Source organism: Urocitellus parryii, chromosome 1, assembly GCF_045843805.1.
Source record: "Urocitellus parryii isolate mUroPar1 chromosome 1, mUroPar1.hap1, whole genome shotgun sequence".
Lineage (NCBI taxonomy): Eukaryota > Metazoa > Chordata > Mammalia > Rodentia > Sciuridae > Urocitellus > Urocitellus parryii.
Window position 1 is genome coordinate 207,553,597 of NC_135531.1, and position 26,861 is coordinate 207,580,457.

The 26,861-nt window shown below is 40.0% G+C and overlaps 1 protein-coding gene across 3 annotated transcripts in view; it reads left to right on the forward strand.

Moving 5' to 3' along the window:
* The window catches only part of Fmnl2 (formin like 2), a 281,047-nt gene extending 254,859 nt beyond the window's left edge, over positions 1 to 26,188 (forward strand). Inside the window, exons 14-29 of one of the 3 annotated variants that reach the window (XM_026389145.2) lie at positions 706 to 1,018; positions 1,335 to 1,547; positions 2,696 to 2,788; positions 6,655 to 6,779; positions 8,111 to 8,313; positions 10,287 to 10,521; positions 11,589 to 11,657; positions 11,765 to 11,845; positions 13,319 to 13,448; positions 15,655 to 15,818; positions 16,722 to 16,823; positions 17,441 to 17,539; positions 18,208 to 18,331; positions 18,983 to 19,027; positions 22,159 to 22,205; positions 24,183 to 26,188. In XM_026389145.2, coding sequence (XP_026244930.1) covers positions 706 to 1,018; positions 1,335 to 1,547; positions 2,696 to 2,788; positions 6,655 to 6,779; positions 8,111 to 8,313; positions 10,287 to 10,521; positions 11,589 to 11,657; positions 11,765 to 11,845; positions 13,319 to 13,448; positions 15,655 to 15,818; positions 16,722 to 16,823; positions 17,441 to 17,539; positions 18,208 to 18,331; positions 18,983 to 19,027; positions 22,159 to 22,205; positions 24,183 to 24,221 — 2,082 coding nt within the window. In that variant the 3' untranslated portion in view covers positions 24,222 to 26,188. The remainder of the gene's footprint in view (positions 1 to 705; positions 1,019 to 1,334; positions 1,548 to 2,695; positions 2,789 to 6,654; positions 6,780 to 8,110; positions 8,314 to 10,286; positions 10,522 to 11,588; positions 11,658 to 11,764; positions 11,846 to 13,318; positions 13,449 to 15,654; positions 15,819 to 16,721; positions 16,824 to 17,440; positions 17,540 to 18,207; positions 18,332 to 18,982; positions 19,028 to 22,158; positions 22,206 to 24,182) is intronic. The other 2 variants (XM_026389166.2, XM_026389156.2) reach the window with 2 other exon arrangements.
* The last annotated feature ends 673 nt before the right edge of the window (positions 26,189 to 26,861 follow it).

The window sequence follows — 26,861 nt, forward strand, 5'->3', positions numbered from 1 at the left end:
CAGCCTTTGAATTGAAAATTGTAACTTCTTTGTTTTCTGCTAAAAACCTACACAGAAATAAGTAATTAGTGGAGGGAAGCTCAGGCCTGTTTTGTTAACTGCATTACCAAAAGGAAAACGTTACAACAATTGCTGTCCTGAGATTGGTCAAGGGGGCATTATGAGGGCCAGAGAAACCCATTCAAGAACAGTCAGCCCCTGGTTACTCATGAATAGATTAGTCTATGCTTTGCGGATTTTTAATCCTAGTCTGACTTCTATCCGAGTCTGATTTAGGGCCCTTTGTTTATGATTAGCTGATATGCGTACCTCAGAGTTACAGATGGATTTGAAAATTAGTGAAAGGAAAACATGCCACATCAGCAGAACTTCTCTGGACATTTCAAAGTCAGCTTTTGGGAATAAAAGTCATCTCTGCTCTCTTCCTTTCCCCCTGCAGGGAAAATTGTGTTAGCAGGATTCATTAAATGGAAAGAACTTAATTAGCAATAACAGTTGCTGGAGTATATTGCATGTATCAGTAGTATAATTCATAATTAGTGGGACCATATAAGTTCTGGCTGAATTTTATAGAACTTTTATTCATATTCAGTGTCCTTTTTTCTCTCTTTTTAGTTAATTCCTTTATCCTCAATTTGCCAGTCTGATGGTCATAAATGTGAATGTCTTGCGGAGACAAACTCTTAGCCATGAACTCTTTTGCAGGAAATTTACAAAGATGCAAATACCCAAGTTCACACGTTAAGAAAAATGGTTAAAGAAAAAGAAGAAGCCATTCAAAGACAGTCTACCCTGGAAAAAAAGATTCATGAACTGGAGAAACAAGGGACCATTAAAATTCAGAAGAAAGGGGATGGGGATATTGCTATATTGCCAGTTGTGGCTTCTGGCACAATGTCCATGGGGTCAGATGCAGCACCGGGTAACTTTGTGGGACCAGTTTCAGGGGCTGCCTCCTCGGGACCCTTGCCTCCTCCTCCCCCGCCACTACCTCTATCATCAGACACACCTGAAGCAGGTAAGAAGCCATGTGGGAGAACTAAGTTTATACAACCAGGTTATCTGTGTTTCTTCTTTTACCAGTTGTCTACTTTTGTCCTTTGCTTTTGTTGGCACATTGTTTTACTGATTTTAAGAACTATTTGTTTTGAGATTAAGGTTATAAATCTTCATTTCACTTATATTCAAGTATTTCCCCATCTGTTGATAAGGAAATTTATGGTTTTGGAAAGCAAACCTTTATCCTTTTAAGTGTTTTTATATTGCCTCTATGCACAACATGTTGTAGGAAGACCATTTCTGTTTTCAAAGTCAATTGGTTTCTTTTCTTCTAGTGCAAAATGGCCCAGTAACACCACCTATGCCTCCGCCTCCTCCGCCTCCACCTCCCCCACCTCCTCCTCCTCCCCCGCCCCCACCTCCTCCTCTCCCTGGTCCTGCAGCAGAGACTGTGCCAGCTCCTCCTTTGCCACCACCCCCTCCTCCCTCTGCACCCCCGCTGCCTGGAACATCTTCACCCACAGTGGTTTTCAACTCAGGATTAGCAGGTAAGAGCACAGAATTAAAACCAGGGTATTCATGTAAGAAGTGCTCATTTGCCCACCTCCAGAGAGTTAAAGCCTTTCTTTCGAAGATAGGTCTTTTGCAATGACATGGACCTTCTCTTAGTATAAGAACATTTCTGGTAGTGTAGCTGAAATTGTCATACATGGGCAGCATTGGCCTTTGTGTGGCCTTTATCACACTCTTCCTTAGCAGGAGGTTCTGATCTCTCACCTCATTTTCCCACCTTCAACTGAAAGAAGAGAGACGACTTGCCTTCATAAGGACCAGTGCATTTTTGCGAACTCAACAAACACTTCTTAGACACTTGTAATGGTTAAAGCAAAGAGTTTAAGTGCTTCAGGGTCTTTTTCATTTTTAAGAAATTTGAAATGTCATATATAAAATGGAAAAATGCCTTTTTGTGTAATTGCCTGACACAGGCTTCCACGCATGTCTTCTGAGCATTTAAGGAGATCAGAATTTGCAGAAGCAGATTAAACTTCAAGGGGAAGTGCTGCCAACAACAGTGCCTTAAAAGGCTTCTTCATAATGACTCTTGCTGTCCTGCTAACTAGGAGATGGAGTGTAGCACCTGGCTCACCAGAAATAACCAGGGGCTGGCCAGTGAGAGGAGGGCATTACTTTAATTATTTGATATAAGTTTTTATTTTTGACTCTTGGAAATGAATTTCTGCTCTGTCTATAATGCTACAAGCAGTCTCCCAGACATTCAGGACTGCTCTGAGGTTGCTGTGTTGTTGGGTAACTGCTTTCTCATTCACTCTAGTCTGTTTATGAATTCTCCTATTTGCTGTGAACAACTGCTCTATCAGCCTCCACTTCTGAGGCTGCAGGAGTTTTCAGAGACTTTTGCCCGAGGTCTGAAAGATAGTCTTGGCTATAAAGATTTCCTATTCTCTATCCCTTCAAGGGTGCCATCAGCAGCTTTACCAGCCATTTAGTAGGGCTAATTGGCTCTGGTGACTGGAGCCCTTTTAGACACCTGAAAGCTGCTCTTACCACATTCCTTCTATCTCAGATCCATGATGTTACTTCCATCTAGACTTCTATTAAACTGCCTAGCACACAAACAAATTGCCATTTAGAGTAATGTTCATAGTATATTGATGGTTTATTTCTACCCTTCAAGGTCCTCCCATCTACCACTTTCTTCTAGACCTTTTATTGCTTCTGAAGAGAAAAGTTGGAGGAGTGTCTTCGTGGAACTGTTGGATTGTGGAATGTAAATAAACAAACCTCATAACAAGCCCTGGAAATCTATTCCATCACCAGGCTGTTCTCAGTGATCAAGTGTGGAAACCCCTAATTGTCCCGTGCACCTGGGCTCCCTGATTAGCTTTCCTTATAGCCCCTGAGGAGCACTCACTGTGAGATGTGTCTGCCGTGATGTCTCATTTGGAACTGCTTCTTTCTCCCTGGCAAAAGCTAATGTGTAATTCAGCATCCACTTCCATTCACCTGAGCCCTAACACAGAATTCAGATCTGCCTTGGCAGGTGACAGCCAGAGGCTAAAGTGTAGGTCTGGGGCTTCCTTCTGAAGAAGCATGTCCTACCTGGTTATTGTTATTTTTTTTTTTTAATTTCCTTCCCCTCCCCAGCCCGGGTACTTTGCACTACTTCATTTTAAAAATTAGTTTGTTCTTTTGATTACTTCAAGTTTAAGGTGTAGATCTCTGTGCTCAGCTGAAAACCAGCTGCTGCCTTCAGGTTTAGCACAGTTGGAAGTTGTCCCATTGTATCTTATGCCCTTTAGAAGACTATAAGTGAGATTGAAGTAACTCCTTTTTAGTTCCATACTATTGTTTAGTGATTATAAGAGACATTCTGTCTTAAAAGATGTAAGGATTATAAGATCTTATGAGTCTATGATAGCTTGAGATTGGGCATTTTCTGCAAAGCCTTTAATCTCTTTACTATTCATTTTTAGTTTGGTTTTCGGTAGTGATTGAAGCCAATCTTGTAAGATGTTTTACCAGTGTGTTCAGTAGCTCTGCCTCTGGAACCAAGAGGCCAGACAAATTCAGAATGTCCCAAGAGATCTAGCGACAGAGCTGAGCTGATATGCCCAGGGCTCCCATGAAGTCAGAGGACCTGTGATGTCATTGAACCTCTAGGTCCACAAGTAACAGAATCTCTTTATCTCTTCAATGCATACTATATTCTTGGTTGTCACAACATGGGACCAGGAGGAAGTTTACATAGTTTATCTCTAGTTTAGAGTTTTCTTTTATAAAGAAGATACTAGTATTGTGAAATAGGCATTTAAAGTGTAAGGCTTACTTCCTCAAGACTATGATAGAACAATCTTGCTCCCTTTCCTGGGGTAGGTCACCTGTGATGGACTGCTGGGCAGCCTGTGACCTTTGTTGTCTTTGGAAAGATGTGCTTATATCCTCTCAATGAGCAGTTGGACCTTGGATGTTTATTTTTTATTAAATTGTTCAAATCCTATGAAATACCTAACATAGTTCAGTATGGCTGTTTGGGACCCCTACAGTGAAATAAACATTTTCTTTCCCTTCTCTTAAAATGACTAAAAAAAGAAAAAAACACAAAACAAAATAATACATCTTCAAGGCAGTCCTGAATGGAAATGAATTTTTGGCTCCGCGCTGCCTTGTGAAGTGTGTCCGAGAAGCATGAAATTCTATGCTAAGAGAGCGTGAACCACTGAGCCACTTGACTCTAACCATATCTAATTTTTTTTTTAATTTTCTCTATTCTCTCTGCTTCCACAAAAGATGGGCCAATCAAGCTTTTCTGTAGGTTGCTCCTCACCGAGTGTGTTGAGTATCTGCCATGTGTTTCTGTTGGTCGCACTGTGCCTTGACATCTTTCCACTCCATCTTACTTTGACCCATTGCATTTTGACATTGCATCTGCGGGAAGTCTGGGTGTTGGCTGACTGTTACTCCAGGTCTGCCCACACATTTCAGATGAACCTGTAGAAGACATGATTGTCCTGTAGGCAGGAATCCTGGATTCATATGCCACATTTCTTTTCCTCCAAGAAAAGGAATGTTCTTTTCTTTTTGTTTAATTGTCATAGTTGGGTCCAATACAGACCCTAAAAGGATTTTAGATTTATTCTAAGGAAACATGGAGAACAAGTAGAAGCTACTGGGTGCCCCTTTCCAGTGCCCTCTCACTCGTCCCATGGCTCACTTGGTAGAACATCCATCCATTCAGAGCCACTTTCTTTGGTCTGAACCCTGGGGATGCAGTGTATATCATGGTCACCTGCATACCCTCCTGCTCTTCCCCAACTCCATCCCCAAAGTCAGAAAAACTTGCCCCAGAGCTTTCTTGCCTGTGTTCTGATCTCAGGCATGTTCTTTATCTGGCTAAAGAGTCACAAGAAGGGAGACTGCAAATAGAATAACTGGTAGTGAATGGCCTAAGCCTGTGGTATCTGTGGAGGAAAGGTAGAAAGCAATGGCACCAGCCTGTCACCTCCCTTTGAAAGGAGTCCCTACTGCTCCTCCCCCCCACATCTCCCCCCACCCCCCCAGTGGTCTCCTTCTGCCCACATTGCTGAAGTGGTGGCCTAGAGTAGGGTATGTTCCTTTGTTCCACAGAGGATCCAGTTCTCATGGGTAGTGTGGACACAAGTGAAGTGTAAGGAGGACTCTGACACACCTGGGGTGAGGGTGCCATGTTTGATGGTGGGGAGTCCTGGTTGGCAGAAGCTGTGTCTCTGTGTTCTTGCATGCTTCTGTGTGCATTTTTCAGATGACATTCCTGCTCTTCCTATGGCCTTCATAACTCTGGAGGAATGAGAGGCACTATCAATCTCCTTTTTTCAGTAAACATCAACTGAGGCAGGCAGGTAGACATCCAGTAAACACTTGGGTGTGTTTGGCTTTTTTTCTGCATTGAGGTGCAAGTTCTCCTTCCCTCCCTTGCTAATAATGGCAAAGAGTGAAACTCACAAATAGTTCCTTGGGCTACAGAGTGGTGCAGAGAATGTATATAAGTAGTATAGGAAGACTTCCTTATGATGCAGAATTAATAAATAGCATTTTGAATGGATTACTTTTTTTTTTTTTTTTTAGTTCATTCCTTAAAGTGAGTAGAGTTGGCACTTCCCTTAGGTCCCTGAAAGAGAATCCCATCCTCTCAACTAAGAGACTTCATTGATGACACCTAGTGAAATATAGCTGACTCCTAGTGAGAACTTGCTTATTAAAAAGAGGGAGAAGGTGCTGTGGCCATCTGTGAGCAGCAACACAATTTTGTGTTTTCTAAGTACCCCTTCTGTCTTCTTAGACATTTTCTGATTTAGGCCATTCATGGTCCCTTATCTTTTGGAAATAACTCAGCAGCCAGTATAATCTCTATTACTGAAGTCACCCATAGGAATGTATCCCCCTGGCTGAAAGTTAGCTTTCTTGGTGTGTCATGTTCCTGATGGTTTAGACAGCCACTATCTGTAGTCTCTGATCATCCTTTAAAGTTTATTTATAAATATGTATTCTAGAAGTAAGAATTTAGGATGTCAGAACTGGACAGGATTTGTCCTCTCTGCTGTCTAATAACAATAATAATTTTTGCTTTCTCTAGCACTTTGTCTTAAGATTGTCCTAATACCATAACTATAAAGGAGCAATCCAGTTTCCTGAATAAAAATAAACAAAACCCCAAATCTTGGTCCTAAAGACAGCTTTTAAGACATTCAATCAAATGAGTTTTTGAATGGCTCCGGCCAAGGCCATATGTAATCTTTTCCACATTTAGAAACATGTGGACTGGGAAAGGTGGCACATACACTTAATACCAGTTATTCAAGAAACTGAGGAAGGAAAAAAATCACAAATTTGAGGCCAGTCCAGAAAATGTAGCAGGAATCTTATCTCAAAATAATAAAGTAATAATAATTTTTTTAAAAGGCTGTTGTTGCAGCTTAATGGTGGAGCTCTTGCCTGTACCGCACAAGGCTCTGGGTTCGTAACAAGAAACAAAATTTTTGGGTGCCTCTTGCTAGCCTTCCTCCAGTGTTAAAGTGTCATCTGTAGAGACTGTTGTCTAATCATTTATGAGGATTACCGAGTCTTGGATCTTAATTTCATTCTCTTTGACATCTTTAGCTGTGAAAATTAAGAAGCCAATCAAGACAAAGTTCAGAATGCCGGTGTTTAACTGGGTTGCTCTGAAGCCTAATCAGATCAATGGCACAGTCTTCAATGAAATTGATGATGAGCGAATTCTGGAGGTATTTGTTCTCATTGGTTAGAAGCTAGAGGGGTGCTCTCCATAGAACAAGGCTAAAATGAGTGCTCTGTTAATCTGCAGGTTTTGCTACTAAAGTATGGTGTTTTTTGTCTTAAGATTGTCCTAATTCCATAACTATAAAGGAGCAATTGTACAAAAGAAGCAGATACTTTAGTACTATCAAAGAATAGCACTGGGGCTGGGGATGTGGCTCAAGCAGTAGCACGCTTGCCTGGCATGCGCGCGGCCCGGGTTTGATCCTCAGCACCACACACAAACAAAGATGTTGTGTCCGCCGAGAATTGAAAAATAAATATTAAAAAAATTCATTCTCTCTCTCTCTCTCTCTCTCTCTCTCTCTCTTAAAAAAAAAGAATAGCTTTGGATACTATTTTATAAGGCAGTTCTAATACTAGATTTATAAAATTAAGTTAAAATGCAATAAAAATGCAGTGAGTAGTTTTGAGTAGTTTCAGTGTATGCCACAAAATTTGTATGTATGCCACAAAATTTGTATGTCACTGTCCCATCTATTAATTTATAAAAGGGCATAAACATCCTTTATTGAACTAGATAGATTAAGGACTCAATTCTCACACTCACTGCCTAGTTTGACGACTAGTTTTAGTTTGTGACAGCTGTCTATGCTAGCTCATTATTGAAAGCAATTGAATCGGCTCGTCGTAATTAGTAGTGTTCTTTGGACATCACTTTTATCTCTGTGTTAGAAGTTACTCTCTTAAAAAACCAGAAAAATAGAGATAGTATTTTAGTTAGCTTTTTTGCTCTTACGACTAAACTGATCTGACCAGAGCAATTTTAGGAGGAAAGGTTTATTTTAAGGCTCACGGTTTCAGAGGTCCTAGTCCATAGAAGGCTGACTCCATTCCTCGGGGCTCCAGGTGAGACTGAACATCATAGCAGGAGAGTGTAGCAGAGGGAAGCAGCTCACATGATGATCGGGAATCAGAGAGAGAAGTCTCTACCAGCCAGATACAAATATATACCCAAAGCAATGCCCCAATTCCCACCTCCTCTAGCCACACCCCACCACTTCAGTTACCACTTAGTTAATCCCTATCAGGGGATTAAATCATTGATTGGGTTAAGACTCCTACAACCCAGTCATTTCTCCTCTGAACCTTCTGCATTGTCTCACACGTGAGCTTTGGGGGGATACCTCACATCCAAACCATAACAGGTAGCCACGGCCAAAGACAAATAATTAATGAGAAAATAAGGTCTTTGCTTAACTAATTGTCTAAATGATAGTTGAATGAATTAATTTTTAAGTATAATCCAGTTTTCCAATGTTATCCTTCTCTATCCCAGGATTTAAATGTAGATGAATTTGAGGAAATATTCAAGACAAAGGCACAAGGTCCTGCCATTGATCTTTCTTCAAGCAAGCAGAAGATAACACAGAAGGGATCAAACAAAGTGACATTACTAGAAGCAAATAGGGCCAAAAACCTTGCCATAACTTTAAGGAAAGCTGGAAAGACTGCTGATGAGATATGCAAAGCAATTCATGTGTAAGTTTGGAGCATTCTGGAAAATTATATCTTAGTAAGTTTAGAATAAAAATGAAAATAAGATAGTTATGAATTAGTAGATGGCAGAGATATTTCAGTAGTGGAGCAAGATCTAAGACAATGGAGCCATTTTTTGATGTCCACACTTAGAACATTCTGCTTATTACATGTCCTTCTGCAGAGCTGAGTAAGATGCCAACACTCTAGAGGTAGACCAGAAGTTCCCTGAGGGAATGCTGTGTTTGAAGGAGTAATTAATTGTTTTAGAAGAATAACATCTGGATTGTGGCATCATTTATCGTCTTGGTCTGCTCTCTTATATAGGCCTACAGCAGTGCTTACATAAAACGAAAGTTGGGCTGAGTGTTGCAGATGTTAAGAGGAGGGAGAAATGTCAGCTTTCTCTGGAGTATCTGGATTTTATCCATATTTGTTGAATATAAATTTGATGGCATTTGTGGAATGATATAGTTCAATGCCAGATGCAAATATGATACAGATGCATATTTTAATTCCTAACAATAGGAATGTGAATTCTGTTGCTCTTAGTATTTTCAGGACATTTTTTGTTTGTTTGTTTTTAATTTTGAACTGTATAAAAGGCATTGATTTTGTTTATTTCTCTACTGGAAGAATCTTTCTAGTCTTCTTGTGGCTGTGTAAGGATATTATTAAATGTTTTAGGAAATAATTCTTCACAAATTGGTACTGTATACATTTTGATTAGAAACTATTATAGGAGCACATGATCCTATAGATCATTTGCTATGATTTTATGTTTTTGCCAGTCATGATTTAATAGTCTAGTGCCTTTAACAGTCTGTTTTGATTTGAAATCTGTTATGTAGTCTGTGTCTTTTTTTTATTAGTTCATTTTAATTATACAGAATAATGTGTTTATTGTGACATATTTGTACATGTAAATAGTAAGTTTTTCTTGATATACCTTGTTTGTCACAAATGATTTAAATGTAATTATGTTGCTGAACAATGAATGTCCAGAATTAGGCTTGGTGGCACACACCTGTAATCCCAGCTACTCAGAAAGCTGAGACAGAAGGATTGCAAGTTCAAAGCCAGTTGTGGAAATTTAATAATTTCCTACTGCTGTAGGCCTATATAAGAGAGCAGACCAAGACGATAAATGATGCCACAATCCAGATGTTTTTATTTTTATCAAAATAAAAAGGACTGGGGATACAGCTTTGTGTTAGATGTACATGGCCTGGATTCAGTCCCTAGTACTGAGAAAGGAAAAACAAAACAAAAAGCCAAAGAAAAGATTGTCTATAAAATAAAATATTTCATTTGCTCAAATTGAGCATATATATACAAAGATGTGGCATTCCTTCAAGGAATACATGTCCTTCAAGGTGTGTATTCTGGTCCTCAGAAGATCATGGTCAGTTCCATACATAGTTGTCCCTCAGTACCTATGGAGGATAGTATCGTTCAGGACTCCTGTGGACACCAAAACAGACATATAGTATAGGCATTTGCATTCACTTTTTTGCCCCAAAGAAAAGTGAAACCCTAGACCATTGGCTTTGTTTGAATATTTTAAAGAACTCATCATATGTTCTGTAATTATATGTATAATGTTAACCTCTTTAATTTGTGGTACTTCTCTATGTTAAAAAAACCATGTCCTGAACCACTTAACCATGCTTTGGTCTTGATTCTACCTTCTTCTATTGTCATCTGCTCTTGACTTCCTGAGGCTTAGAGCCACTCCAGGGCTCGAAGCAAACATCTCTAAAATCTGAGGATGGCATCTATGACACAGTGCAGATTTTCAGGAAGGACCATTAGGGTACCCTATGCCTAGGACCCAGTGCCAATTTGGGATCACAGTGCAACTTTGGGTGTCTGAGGCTTACTGAGTTGGTAGTGGATGAGCTGGACTGGATAGAAGTATAGAGGAAAGAGTAGGATTTTTATCTCTAACATTGACCTGTCCACATTCTTTTCAGATTTGACTTGAAAACACTGCCTGTAGACTTTGTAGAGTGTTTGATGAGGTTCTTGCCAACTGAGAATGAGGTAAAAGTGCTTAGGCTTTATGAACGGGAAAGGAAGCCCCTGGAGAACTTGTCGGATGAAGACCGTTTCATGATGCAGTTCAGTAAGATTGAGAGGCTCCTGCAGAAGATGACCATCATGGCCTTCATTGGGAACTTTGCTGAAAGCATTCAGATGTTGACTCCTGTGAGTAGGCTAGTTTGGAGGGCAAAGAGAGAGTTTGTTTTTTTCTTTTCCTTTTTTTTTTTTAAAGCATCTCTTCTGTAATTGCACTCAATGTAACAGACTCTAAAGAACTTCTAAGAACTTACTAGATTGATATTTTATTTCTGCCATCTTTTTTACATATGTATGCAAAGTACATTGAAAAATGGGGAAGTTCCATCTTCTGTGTTGCTGTTCTCCCAAGTCAGTGCCATTTTTTGTGTCTGTAGATGTCTTCTGAATTTTAGAAGACACTGCAGAGGAAAAGGAAAATGATTTTCTCAAACTTGGTTGCCTCCTTAAGATAATATTCCTTTGGCTATGTTGGCATTTCTTTAAAAAAAAAATTCCATATCTTTAGTGAGCAGGCTTATAAGCTTTTATCAGAGCATTACATTTGCCATAGGAGTTTTCTTCCTTTGTAACAGTAGTCTGTGGTGATGTGCAAATAATAGCCAGTTCTTTCTCATTCCCTGCGTTAATCTGGTTGAGACATGAATGTCATAAACTTCAGTTTGGAAAAAAAAATTAACTTCAGTTTGTTCCCAGTTCCGTTTCTAAATAAACTTTTGTTAGTTAGCACTTATAGTAGCAGGTCTATTCAAAACTGTTAGGAGAACTTATGGAAAGTATTATATAACCCCCATCTCCCATTCTTGGGCAGCTTCATTGATTTAAAAGCAAAAATTGTATATGATTAAAGATGGCAGGCAGGGAATTAAGTTTTGCCAGAAGAGGCTGTTGACTCCTGTTAACCAGTCTTATTGATTGTTTAATCACCAACTTTGTAACCAGTCTACAGTGTCTATATTATTACTATGAATAGTTTTAGAAAAGAGCTTGCATGTAATGATATGGTTACCTAGGATCTAGCCGGACAACTTAATTTGTTATGCTTAGGAAAAATAGAATCTAATCATTAAGACTTCAAGGTCAAAATGCAGGCCTGTTTTTTTTTTTTTTTCTTATGCTAGTTTTTAGTTTCCAATTAATTTCCCATTTTTAACATGTCTTTTCTCTCCCACTTCCTTCCTTTGATTGGAATCTAGCAACTGCATGCAATTATAGCAGCATCTGTCTCTATAAAGTCATCCCAAAAACTCAAGAAAATTCTGGAGGCAAGTGAAGTTTTCTTGTATACATCTTTAGAGAGCTGACTGGTCAGCTGCCTTCTGGGGCCTGAGAAGCTGTCATGATTGGCTTCGATTTTCTTTTTCTTTTGCAGATCATTCTGGCCCTTGGAAATTATATGAATAGCAGTAAACGAGGAGCAGTTTACGGATTTAAACTTCAGAGTTTAGATTTGGTGAGTAAACTGGAAGAAATGTGAGGGCTGTGTGAAGGACAGACAGCTGGCAGAGATTGTCCAGGAGCAGGGGGTCTGCTCTTGGGAGTGGGTGGGAGGATTTGATGAAGATTCTCTGCTAATGTGAAGGTCTGTTGGTACAGATTTTCTGGAACACCATTTGGCAAGAAGGACTTAAAACCTTAGAAATACATATACTCTTTCACTCATTATTTCCATTTCTAGGAATCTGTCCCTCAGGAGTCTGGATTACGAATGCTGTATTTTATTTTTAATTGCAAATAGTTAGCAATAAATAAAGTGTCCAGTATTGTGGGTAATGACTAAGTGCTGGAAAAATAGTATAATAAACTATTCTTCAGTTGTGAGAATCCTTGTGAAGAATTTTCAGAGAAAAAAGATAATTTTGTGTATAGGAAACAAAGCAGAGTATAAATTGAGGTACAGTTTAATTCCAGCTATGTAAATATATAATATAAAAGACTGAATGAAAATGGATTAAAATATTAACAGAGAGATTGGATGGAATTAGGAAATGTTTTACAACTTTTTAAATCTTTTTTTGTATTTTCTAGAAACAAAAATTTTTTTTGTTCTTCATCTGTGAAGATGATCTCCTTCTTTCAGTCCCATGATTTATATGAATAGTATTAGAGAACATTCTCCCTGGAACCTTGTCAAGGCTGTGCAGGCCTATGTAGCTTCCATGTGACAAGGGAGGGCAATGGACAGACTCCATGGCTGGTGGAGATGTGGTTATCTGACTGGAAGCGTCCAGTCAGTCACAGTCTTGGCCTTCAGAAGACCATGGTTAGCACCACATAGAGTTGTCCCTCAGTATTTTTTCTAGGACTCCTGTGGTTACCATAATCCCTAGACAGTTGAGTCCTTTCTATATAATGTGGTAGGATTTGCACATAATCTTAGAATGTCCCCCCCCATACTCTAAATTACCTCTAGATAATTTATAATACATAACCATGAAAATGCTCTGTAAATAGCTATGATATTGTATTGTCTAAGGAATGACAACAAGAAAAATAGATACAGTGGCCTGGCTTTCTCTGTCTTAGGCCACCAGAAGCTAGGGAATAAGAGAGGAACTGAGCAGAATATCAAGGTTGCAGCATCAAAGCCCCTGTACACCTCCATTGGCCCCACCTGCCACTCAACTGAAATCCTCTTAAGCCAGGAGAGGAGGGATAGTAGATGCTGGGTGAGGGATTCATGGATATTGGGTAAAACCCTAATGTTGAATATGTACCCTGGTGAGGATGTCTTCAAGTCATTTAAATACCAGTGGCGTGCTTCAATAAAGAATACATTGAATCTTGAATGTCCTCTGGGAATAATTTTTTCCAGCCTGTTGGGCAACTATGCTCAGTTATTTTCTCTGGGTGGGAAGTTACCTGGTGGGTGGCCCTCCCACCATCCTTGTTCTTGAACCTAACCCATGCCCCATTTTGTTTTCAGCTCTTGGACACAAAGTCAACAGACCGAAAGCAAACGCTGCTGCACTATATATCGAATGTTGTAAAAGAAAAATATCACCAAGTGTCTCTATTCTATAATGAGCTTCATTATGTGGAAAAAGCTGCTGCAGGTACTAATTTCAGCTGTCATACTCTTAGGTATTGAATGCCTTTAATTTTGGGGGAACCATTCCTAAATAGACACTTCAGGACCCATTAAAAAAGGCAGGACCAAGAAGTCAGAAGCTCTGAGCTGCCAAACACTCTGGGGATGGTGCTACTCACTCCCCAGAGCCGTTGTGAAATGTGACTTTTCTCAGCATCCTGTCAGAGAAGATCCAGGTCTTGGAGGCCTGTGTACCTTCTCTTGTGCATGCCTTGCTCATTTTGTTCTATTGTTATTGTATAAGAGTGAGAATCTGAGAATCTGCCCCCCCCCAAAAAAAAAACCCTAAACCAAAAACAAACCAATAAAACCCCACTTTTAATTTATTTCAAGCCATTCCACTTGCTCAGATGTGGCACTTTTAAACCTTATGCCTTTGCCTGAACACTAAATTAGCAGTACTTTCTAGTTGCTCCTTTGTTATGGGTTAACATTTTCTTATTTCAATCACATGGATAGAAAGTGATAGCAACAGACTGGAACCTGTCTTTCTATTCCTTATATAGTATATTATGAGGAATATAATATATCATATTATATTAGTATGATGTTCTCTCAAGAGAGTATGTCATGTCATCTCAAAAGAGTATCATGTTTGAAAAAAGAGTGATATGCAAGTTGACCTTGGAATTAATTACTGACGGCAATTTTCAACTTGTCATCTTCAACCTTCCTGAGGTCTACTCCAAAAAGTTTCCTACACTCAAACTATTGGGGCAAGGTCTTTTATGATGCCCCTAGCCAGGCTAAATGGCTTTCATTTCTGTGAGCATTCTGTACTACCCTCTTGTTCAAGATTTATCAAATTTTATAACAGTTTGTATGTCCATTGCAACCTCAAGTTCTTAGGGGTGTAATCAGGCTTCATTGATCTTTATAATTCAGTCAGCCCCTGTCAGATTGGATGGTGGGAATAAATAAATGGGCAAATGTTGAATGAAATGGTACATGGCTGCCAGGATAGATGCTTCAGAAGCCCTAGTGGAAGCTGAGAGGCAGATGGAAATGATTTTTTGATTATGAAGAACAGGCTGGGACAGACCCATCAAGGCAGGTAGCAGAATTTATATTCTGCTGGAGAGGTTTCCCTTCTTTCAAGTTTTCCTTTGTCTAAATTTGGGTTCTTAAACATCTTAATTCCAATTAAGAAAAAAGTTAAGTAACAAATTCCTACCTACTAATTATTAGCGTACTTTGTTTGGCCCCAAAAGTGTCATTCGGAAAAAAAAAGAAAGAGAGAAAACCAATGGTTAAACTGTTCTGTTTGTTCTCTGGTGCCCAGGTGGGCTAACATACATTCTTTATATCTTCCTTTATATCTTCATCCTTCATTTATCCAGTACACACTTGAGGGCCTTTTGTATATTTGGTGCTGTTAGCAGTATTAGATACTCAAAGACAAACCAGTGTGAGTCTAGTGTGAGGGAAACAGCCTGCATTGTGTATTCATCTATGTGCAGAGCTGAGTCAGGCAATGGGGAAACCAGAGGTGGGACCAACCTCCATGGGGAAGCTGACTTAGGAGGTTCCAGGAGTGTGTCTGCTCTGGACAGTAGCTTTATTGCGATGGAAAAATTAAAGCTAAAACTTTCTGAAGCAAGAATGGATTCTTTAATAAAAACAAACAAACAAACAAAAACTTTCCAAGGTTGCTTTGGGTCCTAGTGATCAGTTAACTGACCTTCAAGACAAAATGCTGCCCCCTTCTGAAGAAATATAGAAATGCAGAAGAGATAGAGAAGAAAAGATGTTTGGGCCTGTCCCAGACAAGGATCTCTGAGCCTTCAGGCCAACCAGTAGGCTGTTTCCTAGGAGAGAAATGGAGTAGTTATTTTGGAGTCCATGGTTGCTACCTGAGCTCCTTCTCTGCCGTCTAGTAGCTGGGTGGCTCAGGGTCTACCACAGATCTTTTTTTGCTGCTTTCTTGTTGGCAAAATGGGCTGATGTTGCAACCGAATCAGTGCATGGAAGGAATTTATTATAGTACTTGATAGACAGTGCTTTCTCAATTATTCATATTAAAGGATCTTTGTGCAAAAAACTGGGAACTAGATCCAAGGGCCCCAGTAAGATCCCTGAGATCCCTACTGAGAACTTGGTTGAGCAGGCGGATATGCAGTGGTTTTGACCCTCCTGGTGGAGGTTCATTGAAACCTTGCTTTCTCTGTTAGTCTCCCTGGAGAATGTTCTGCTGGATGTGAAGGAGCTGCAGAGGGGCATGGACTTGACCAAGAGGGAATACACCATGCATGACCACAACACACTACTGAAGGAGTTCATTTTCCACAATGAGGCGAAGCTCAAGAAGCTGCAGGATGATGCCAAGATTGCACAGGTAGTCTAAGTGCTGGACCCCTTGGGCCACCTGTGGCACTGGTCCTGGGTTCAGGGAGAAATGCTCCATTTCTCTGCCTGCAGAGGGTAGATTTCTTATGTAGCTAATAATTATTGGAGGGGTATCTTTCCTAGGTTATTCCTGACATATCCTTGCCCTTCTCATTGTGCTTGTCTAATTTGGGGTCTTCACCTTCTTATGTAAAGCCCCCTTCCCCTTTCTCTCCTAGATTCCAACCAGCACAGGTTCTGTATCTGGTTTAAGCAATGTGTGTGTGAACATGTGCTGTGCCCTGCTAAGCAGTGTCCCTGGTGTATCAGGTTTCTGTAGATCTTCTCCTCAAAATGTGAGACCACATGGGTAACAGAGAAATCTAGGCAATCCTACAAAACATAGTGAGCTGCACATCATCAAAGGGGAAGCGAAGTGCTTGGGGAACTTGGAAAGCTGTGACAGTGGACTGGCCTCCAGTTTGTAACTGTCTTGCATCGCAGAAGAGTTGAAACAGAGGTGGCATGTCCCCAGTGTGGGGCTGGGTAGGAGTGCTGAAGCGGGGCTGAGTCAGACTTCCAAGATCCCTCTGACCTTACTGTTTTTAAGGGGTTCTGACTTTATATGTTTTTAAGCCCATCCTTCTGTGTGTGGGGGAGTGGGGTGTAGAAGTGGCTGCATGTCTCAGAGATGAGTTCCTACACCCTGCTGCTACACAGTTCTGGTTGTCTTCGAACAACTGTCAGAGGAGACATGGAGGCTGGGAGAATAGTGGGAGTGAGGGAGCCAGCAGGGGCAATGAGCTGTGGAGCTGTGGCTGTAGCTGCTGCTTTCTTCAGTTTCTTTTACCTCAAAGCACCTAGTTCAAATGTTGGAACTAACAAGATTCAAGAGAAATCTGCTTCTTCATAGGACGCCTTTGATGACGTGGTGAAGTATTTTGGAGAAAATCCCAAGACAACACCACCATCCGTCTTCTTTCCCGTCTTCGTCCGGTTTGTGAAAGCCTATAAGGTAAACAGGAGAAGGGTGTCCTATAAAGCCCTCCTCATCATTCTTTCTTACCCAGGTGCCCTCTTTCAGATGGGTGTGAGTCCCAGCTGCCTTCTAGAGGCCTCCTGCTCCCTTTGGGTAGCAGATCTGGGTGTTCAGTGTAGAAATGGCTCTGGTAGCAGATCTGGGTGGTCAGTGTAGAGATGGCTCTACAGTCCTGTGGAGGCCGATAGCTCTAGGCCCCTCAGTCCACAGTGATTCAGTTCTCCTTCGAGGCAGGCCTGGTCCTCAGCAAACAGAAGCTGTTGGGTGCTGGGGTAGGTGAGATGCTCCAAGACCATTGCTGGCAATTGAGCCCAGATGCCAAGAGGGTGGGTTCCAACAGGTCTGTGGGGCTCTGGCTCAGAAGCCTTTTGAGCAGGGAGAGGATCATCGGAATAAACTGCCGAATGACATGAATATCAGCTACTGATTTTAAGGGCATTTGATTGCTGGATAGTGAAACCCAGAATCAGTGAATTGTCTCGTGAAGTGCAGATCTTCTCCTTCCATTTGCTACAATTTCTGACTCTAAGGATTCTGGAAGATTGACTTTTATCATTTTCATTGATGTGATTTTTTTTTTTTTACTTGCCCAGCAAGCAGAAGATGAAAATGAACTGAGGAAAAAGCAGGAACAAGCTCTCATGGAAAAATTGCTGGAGCAAGAAGCTCTGATGGAGCAGCAGGACCCAAAGGTAAGGAATCTCTAGTTTCCTGAGCTGGGCTCCAGGTGAGGCAAGTGGTAGAGAGGGGAACAAGCTGATTCACACAGGAGCCTGGTTGCTTCCTTCTGGGGTTTGGTGTGTGGAAATGTTCACTGATTACTTTGTTTATCAACCATTGGAATGAGGGTTAGAGCATGCTTGGGTAGCATTGCCAAGTTTGTAGAGATCTGGATTTAAATATTAGCTGGGTATACCGAGAGGCCAAGCTAGATAACCCAGAGACTGGAGGGCTTCATGGTGATACCCCAGATTGCAACCTCAATTGCTAGACCTTTGCTGTAATTGGGAGGATGCCTGCATGTAGGGCAGAATCACAGGTAAAGGTCATAGAGGCCAGCAGCCTCTGCTCCAAAGCTGAAGACGTCTCCCCGTGAATTTTTCCAATTTCTTCTTTGGCTGCAGAATCCCACCTTCCCATGCTGCCTGGTGGGGCCTTGTGTATTCTGGATGAGAGTTTCTGTGTTTTTCCCTAAAGCTTCCTGAGTTTTTGTGCATTGAACAGAATGGTGGGATGATAGTATGTATTTTTGACTAAGGCTACTTATTAAAGTACATAAAGCTCAGGTACATTTTATATTTTCTTAAACTCCAAATGGGTGCTGGCCCCCCTCATCTCTGCCCTTCTTCTTTCTTCTCAGTCTCCTTCTCATAAATCAAAGAGGCAGCAGCAGGAGTTAATTGCAGAGTTAAGAAGACGACAAGTTAAAGATAACAGACATGTATATGAGGGAAAAGATGGTGCCATTGAAGACATCATCACAGGTAAAGGACACTTCCTCCCTGTGGCCCAGGAGATCCTGCTGGCCTCACCTAGACTGGGCCACAAGCCAATATGGCAGCTTTGTTTGACCAGGGTTGGCGAGTGCTTTAGTGGATGTTATTCAGATTCAGAATTATGCAGGGAGACTGCAAGCTCCAATTTGAAGTATACATATAGTAGCATATGTGCTCCCCACCACTCTCTGATAAATCTTTATTTTTCAGTATCATTTGAACCCTGTACTTTCAGTAGTCCTCTTTCTAATGGTTTTCCACTGTACTTTCAATAGTCCTCTTTCTAATGGTTTTCCACTGTTTTTGATTTGTCATCATGCTCCATTTTCCTCCTTGTGGCCACTCCTACTCAACTGCTTGGATAATAGACACTGTGGATAAAATTCATTCAGCTCTATACTAACCACAGTCCATGCAGATTTTCCAGAATGCTCTTGAAAAGCCTCTTTTTTTAAAAATTCAAAGTAGCTGAAGTCAATAGGAAATCAGGGACTTTAGATTAGCAACAGGCTTACAGGGACTGATCATTTTATCAGCTAGGAATTATCTTTCTTTGCTTGGTTCTTGTCTGATTAAATTCTAGCTTAATGCTTGCTGCTTGAACCAATTCTCCTGAGTTTCCATTCTTCTTTTTACCAGTCAGGATGATAAACTTGGGTAACTGTCTTTTGGAGGTAGTAGCAGGTAACCTTTCTTTCACGTCTCTTGTGCATGAATGCTATTATCAGCTTCAAAGATACTTTAAGCTTTCCATTATGATAAGGTTAAAAATATGCTGAAATATAGAGTACTTTGAGTGAGCCAAATTCCATGTACCCCTCACCCATTTCAACAATTACCAATTGTGGCCATCTTGTTGTATATATGCTGTAACCACTGTGCTCCCCACCCACCCTCATACAAACTTTGGAAATTTTGGAGGCATGTCAAGACTATAATTTCATTTACAAATATTTCAGTATGTATCATTAAAAGATAAGTACTATTAAAAAAACAAAAAAGTATACCCATAGTACCATTATCATATACCCCAAAGTAATAGTTCCTTAATATCAAATACACCGTCATTGTTCACATGTCCCCAGTTGTCCTAATTTTCAAAAAATATAATTCCTAGATTTTAATTTTTTATTATATCTTAGTTAGTATTATAAATAGGAATCTCCGATTGCAAAAGCCATAAATTTTTTTCACCTGCTCAAACCCAGGGAAGTTAGATATATAGACAGATTGGATAGATAAAAAAGGAAGTCAATAAAGATTCCCTTGCCCAAATTTAAGCAGTGTAAATCCTGAGTGGGTAGGTAAGTGGCCAATGCAGATGGTGTTCTTCACTCATGGCGCACACACATGCTTACTGTCTACGACCTAGGACACCGTGCAGAGCTTACACAAGCCCCTCAGGTTGAGCCCCCATTGTCTGGCGTTTGTCCTCGCCTCCTCCACACTGCGGGAGGAACTCCACTCTTGAGAAGGACCAGGAATAGCTCTCTGTCCTAGATAAGCACTCTTGGTCTCTGTGCCGCAGTGACATTAATGTGTAGGTAGGGAGACATGCAACCTTGCACACTTAGACTTGGAGCCCAGTTGTCATCAGTATGTCCTCCGTCCTCCTGACACCTGACTTTATACAATGAATGGAATGTGTATTTTTTATTTTCCTTACCTAAATCATTAACCTACAGAGCAGGTGAAAGAGCAGTTTTTATTCTCCTTAGAGTAGTTTCCTTTTTCTGTCCCTCCCCAAGCCCCCAGATTAACTCTTCCAGACTTTCATAAGCTAATTGGGGTGTATATTGCCTTTGCCCTTTCCTGCACCCCGCTCCCAGGTGTAATTAACAGAGCACTAACCTTGTGCTAATGCAGTAGACCGCACTCTCACTCTCTTCTGTTTGTGTTTGGCTCGTTTTCAATGCAGTGCTGAAGACTGTGCCCTTTACTGCTCGCACCGCCAAGCGTGGCTCTCGGTTTTTCTGCGAACCTGTTCTCACTGAGGAGTACCATTACTAAACTATTACTCTTTCTCACCTGATGTTCTTGAAAGGTTGCACAGGTTTTTTGACCTCTATGTCCCCCTGTGTCTGTCTGTTGGAGCCACCTTTGTGCCAGCATGGTACTGCTGTCTTCATCGTGCTGTATTTTGTGTTGTTTCGCTGCATGGATTTGCGTTCCCATCATTACTGCCCACTCACTGCCACTTTCAGTACATACACATGTCCATGTTGCCGTTACGGTCTGGATGGGTGGCGATTAATAGAACTGCCTGCAGACATTTTCAGAAAACAGAACACTTCAACTATCAGTAGATTGCTTATGCTATGTTGGGACTGATATCTTTGAACACAAAATGATAGTAACAGTAACTACTAAATCAAACATTTGAGCACTTACTGTGCACTAATAGTTTCACATAATGATAGTAACACAAAATGTAGTAACAGTAACTACTAAACCAAACATTTGAGCACTTATGTGCACTAATAGTTTCACATATATCAAACTGGCCCCTTTTTGTACTTCGTTAACATGCTTTGATCATAAGATGACCCACTGCATGGAAGTGCTCAGAAATGACAAGGGCTTGAATGCTGCCTCGTGATTTGCTGAAGAAACTGAACTGTGCTTGGCTATAAGTTGGGCCTTTCATAGCTCTTACCAGGCCATGGTATGTGGAACTCAAGTCATGAGCTTCACATGGTGAGCCCTTTCAACCCAGCAGCCTGTATGTGCTGATCTTGGTGATTCACAGCCTTACAACATCCCAACCCTGAGCATGTCATCTCTATTCAGTGTCATGCTCAAGTTCAGCAATCAGCAATTCAATGTTGGAGCAAAGCTGCAAGGTGGGAAGTGAAAACACAGGATTAAAAGCACTCCTCACCATCATATTTCTGCCTCTTCACTGGTGGCTCTATTCCATGTCAACCTGGGTATTTCATCTGTGATGAAGCCATATATGGACCTGCCTCTTTGGTCAGGGTAGTGGTAGTATTAGTAGAAATACTATAGCAAATACTTTTCATCAGGCCAGGTGTGGTGGTGCACACCTGTAATCCCAATGTCTCTGGAGGCTGAGGCAGGAGGATAGCAACCTCAGTAACTTAGTGAGATCCTGTCTGAAAAAATAAAAAGGGCTGGAGATATGGCTCAGTGGTAAAGCATCCCTGGGTTTAATCCCCAGTACCAAGAAAACAACCCCCCCCAAAACAAAAACCCTAGCTTCAGTAAAGGCCATTTAGAATTAAAAAAAAAAAAAGGTCTTATTAAAAATTAAAAAATTAAAAAAAAAAATTAAAAAAAAAAGGGGCTTATTTTTTGATACTTAAAAAAAGCAACAGACTTCTTTCCATGCCTAGAAAATAGACAAGAGTGCACTGTGTGAAAATAGCCATTACTTGACATGGAACCGGGTCAGTATTTATCTTGTAACATAACTATTCTATGAATTGTACTTGTTATGCATGTGTCTTTGTATCATTGCCTGCTCTGCAGTGTGCTTACCCATCAGTGCTTACTAACCAGCTGGAAACTCATCTGCTTAGGCTATGTTTGCTGTCAGTTTTGCTGCTGGACTGTCTGTCTTTCTGGAGCCAATCTTCAAAGCAGCTTGGAACTGTGTGGTCAGAGAGCTGGGTGGGAAGCCACACTGATTGTCTCCCTGTTTTATCTAACACTACTTGTAGTAATGGCCTCCTGCTCTCTTCTCCTTTGGCTAATATGCCCAGGAATGTTAGACACTAAGTTGAGTTGCTTTCCATTTTCATCCCATTTTTACTTAACCATCATTTTGTGTTTTTGTTTTTTTTTCTGTTTAGCCTTAAAGAAGAATAATATCACTAAATTTCCAAATGTTCACTCGAGGGTAAGGATTTCTTCTAGCACACCGGTGGTGGAGGATACACAGAGCTGGCAAGCATCACTTTTTACTTAGCTTCCTCCTCTCTCTGTATGCACATCAGTGGTTTCAATTTGTGGCAAAGGGTAATACTGGTGAGAATCTGACCAGGGAGCCTCTCTGTTGGACTCTCCCCCAGCCTACTATGTGTGATGGCTTGGGCAAGGGTATTTGTTGGTCACTGTATTTGCTCTGGGTTCTAGGCTGTCCTTCCCTTATTGCTATTCTTAGCCTTTGAGTTATTCACAACTCCATTTTGTTCTGGAGGTCAACATCAGGTCCTGGCCAGGGAACATGATATACAGCCTTTGAAAGATTAGTATTTTTAACTAATTTCTCAGCGAACTCCAGAACCACAGAGCTGGATATCCTTAGTCTAACATGGAATTCCGACCTTCTAATTTACCATCGTGGGCCAGGGTACAGGAGCTTCAGGGGATTAGAGCATGCATGCCTATTCTTTGATTAAATTTAGAGGAATAGGGGAGGATCACAAATTCCAACAGTTTAGCAGCCAGGAAGGTAACAGGCCTGGTGGGACCTGTTGAATCTGAGAGGATGTTTCGGTCCCACTCAGCTTCAGTTTTGTACTATGTAAGAATTTGGACCCAGTATTGACCGATTTTCTTATATTTCAAGAGAAGCCAGAAGAAACCCTAGATTATATATCTTAATTACTGATTTAGGGTCCAATAAATATATTTTGGAACAATGGTACATGCCTATAATCCTGGACTCAGGAGGCTGAGACTGAAGGATCTTAAAAGGACTGGAGGGAGATGTGGCTCAGTGGTCAAGCACCCTGGTTTAAATACCAGTATCCCCCCCGGCTCCTGAAAAAAAAAAAAAATAGTAGGGAAGGGGATTGAAGTGGGGCAAATATTCTGTGGGTCAATTGACTTGTAGGCTCCATTTTCAACTTACTGAGTAAGTGAAGGCATGAAAAAGGTTAAACTCTATAAATAAATACAGAATTAAACCAATTTAACCTTTTTTCCTAGAAGTCAACAATACTAAGTTCATAAAAGGAAAATACATACTAAAATTAAATAAGAGGAATAAGCCTGCTTTATTTATTTATTTATCCATTTATCTTGGCTTCATCAAGAGGAGGCTAGGAGCTGACTCAGCTACAAGCCTTATTCCTGGAAGCATGCCTTCATACTAGGAGGATCTACATAAACTTCCTCTGTCCATTCCTCTAGAGTGGTATCTTCTTGAACCAGTATGCAGTGATTTGATTCACTCAAGACTTGCTTTCTTTTTAAATGTAAGGCTAATTGTTTTGCTCTAGCAACACAAACTGGAAAATGAAGAAGGGCCTAACAGCTTCTCCCTGCAGATAAAACACAAAAATACTGGGTAGCAGGAAAGAATTTTGATGGAATGGAGTATTATTTTGAATTTAGATTTAATGGTTAGTTGAGCATTACATTTCTAATTCACAAAATAATAAACTCAGCTAGTCTAATGGAATAAAAACAAGGCAACCTGTGTCTTAAAATTTCAAGGATAAGATAGGACAGGCAGTCTATTTTATTAGACTGTTTTATCTAACACTACTTGTAGTAATGGCCTCCTGCTCTCTTCTCCTGTTTAAAATTAATTAAAATTATTGTGCCATTCAAGCTTCCAGAAAAAAATACAAGCCACAACTGCTACCATTTGAAGAAACATTTCAAAGACTTCCGCTAGACTCTGGCCAGTGACAAAAATATCCCGTGTTTTTTCTCTCATGTCCCAGAATCCTACCAGTATTACATCTTATTTTGATTGTAAATATTTAAGGCAAATGTATGTCTTTGGTTCAATGCTCAAAGAGTTTGTAAGGCCCATTAGCTGAGTCTTCTACACAAGCTGCTTTGATTGGCTGCCAACTGGCCTTTGCGTTGCTTAGATGCATATTAAGTTGCTTTTATTTCACTAGCACTCTCTTCTTTACAGATCTTAGAAACCAGCCATACCGAAGAGCCGATGCGGTGAGGAGAAGTGTTAGAAGGCGCTTTGATGATCAGAATTTGCGTTCTGTTAATGGTGCAGAAATAACGATGTGAACCCAAGACCTGCCTGCATGAATAGAGGGTGTGCGTGAATGAAACTGCCCATGTAAATTTCATGTGCTACTATTTAGCTGCAGCCTTGAACACAGATAAAATAATTCCTAAGGGCTCAGATTAGCAAATACATAGGAATTTTAAAATGATGGGTTCTCCTTTCAACCCTTGTTAACAAGTGCCTAAAAATGGAAGTACCTGCTCAGATTAATCAAAGCAATAGGATTTGATTTGATTAGGTATCTTTTTACACTGGTATGTTATTCAGTTTTTTAACCAAAATGTAAATTTCATATTAAATTCATTACTTGCCATTGTGTTTATGCCATGATGGCCCACCCTGGTTTCCTGATAAGTTGTAAATAACATGGATGCATCTGCTTGGGGCTTCCTTTGCTGAGATGTCTTTTAAGGAATTAATTTTGTGTTACAGCTACATCCATCAACTTTGTGTTTTTAAGGACTTGCAACATAGAAGAAGGAAAGAGTCACATAAAGTCCTTCTAACATAAGCCCCAGTAAAGTGCAAACAAGATCCAAGTATAGTGGCACAAGAAGTCACTCAACTCTGCCTCGTTTCATTCTACCACTTTTGTGCTAGAATGCCATACCCTGTGAGACGGTCACTGGTTTGAAATCCAAGATGAGGACATAAAATGTTGAATAAGACTTATTTGCAATACTGTGTTCTTAAGCTAGAGGCAGCTTTTTAAATTATGCAAATATATTTATTAAATAACGCTAAAATTAACCAGTAGTAGGATTTCTGAGGATTTTTATGGGTCAATCCTGAGAATAGAAATTGGTGCCTTGCTCGTCAGGGAGAAGTTTACTAGCTCTATCAATAAGCATTCAAGATTTTATCTGTTGTTAGCAGAGTAAAGTTAGGAACCTGGCCTTATTCTCCTCTCCGACAATCGCAGGGCTTTTCTTTCCTTTTGTAAATTGTTCATGTATTTCCCAGCTATGAGGAATCAAAATTAAGTTATTGAAAAGTATTACCATTGGTATTAAATTTGAATAAGTAATGGGACTAAATGGTCAACTAAGTCATTGTTATTTCCTTCCTCTCACGCAAGGCACTTGTTCCATTCCAAAGTCAAAAACTGGACGGAAACAAAATTTGTATTTTTCATAATATACATTCTGCTTCTGGCTTACCTTCTTGGCACATTACATCAGTATATTAATTGTAAAGTTTATTGTATAGTATTTAACCGCTGATTTTATGTTGTGCTTATGTGAACCCCTTGGTGAAGATCTCTTTTCCTTGGATAATGTGTAGTTATATCTCTTTTTAAATGTACAGATATTTTGCTATAAAATTGGTGCAGTTTTTTATGGTTTTTACACTTCTCTTTAATTCCCACCTAAGATTCTGGGTAATATTGTAAATATTGTTTAAAAATGCATCAGCCTATGCTATACAATCTGAATGTTATTTTAACTTATAGTTCTTTTTTTTTTAATATATATATTTAACTACAAGGACAATTTAGGGATCAGTTACCACATTTCACTTTAGTGTACCTATTTACAGATTAAACTGCCACCTGCTGGAGCTTTTCCACAAGTACTTTAAAAAGAACATGCCAAGATTTTGTCTTTGGGTTAAATCAACTTTAATTTTGATGAAAATAGCAAATTGACCATGACATGTAAGATCAATAGTTGGACCTACCACAATGCAGCTATTTCCCAAAGGTCAAAGCTGACATGCATATTAAAAAATAATTCTCTGTTAATGTACAAATAGACAATAATGTTGGCATGTTCTTTTCTGTGTCTATTAATGGGCCTGCTTCTTAGCAATATTAGAAATGTTTTATAAAAGCAATTCATGTTACTTTTCTGGTCTTTCCATGCCACACAAGCAAATAAAACTATTTACTACTATTCTGTAAAAATATGTTGTAGTCTTTCAGTAGTAAATTTTAGGGGGAGGGTAGCAGTTTTACCTCTAGAAACAGGCATATTCTTGCTATTTGAACTCAGAATCCAAAGATGACTGGCAATTAGAAAAACTTCTTCATTATATGAACTCTGATGGGATCTCTCTGTATTGCCCAGGCTGGTTCTCAAACTCCTGGCTTGAGATTCTCTTCTCACAGACTCATTGGTAGCTGAGACTGTAGACATGCATTGAGATGCCTGGCTTGCTTTATGAACTCTTGGACCACCTGCTGTGTAGAATGTAGGAACAAAACAGCTTTTGGTATTGAGAGATGTATCTCTAAAAATCTGTATTCATAAGTTTAGAGAGAGAACATTCTCCTTTGGTGAAGACACCACCCTCCAAATTTAATCAGGGTATTGTACAAATAAATACAAATAGGTTATGCGTAGACTGTATAGAGGTAAGTACCTGCCAACCACAATAGGCCCAATGCACATGCATACCGGTATTTGTAACAAGTCATCAGAAAATTGTAATGCTTATATATTTTATGGAAGCAAGAAATATTTTAGAAGATATTCCAAGTGGCTTAAAATAAACCTAGAGGAATATAATTAGTTGCTTAAGGAATTGCTGTTACAATCAATAATTCTCTCACACTGCCATTTGTAC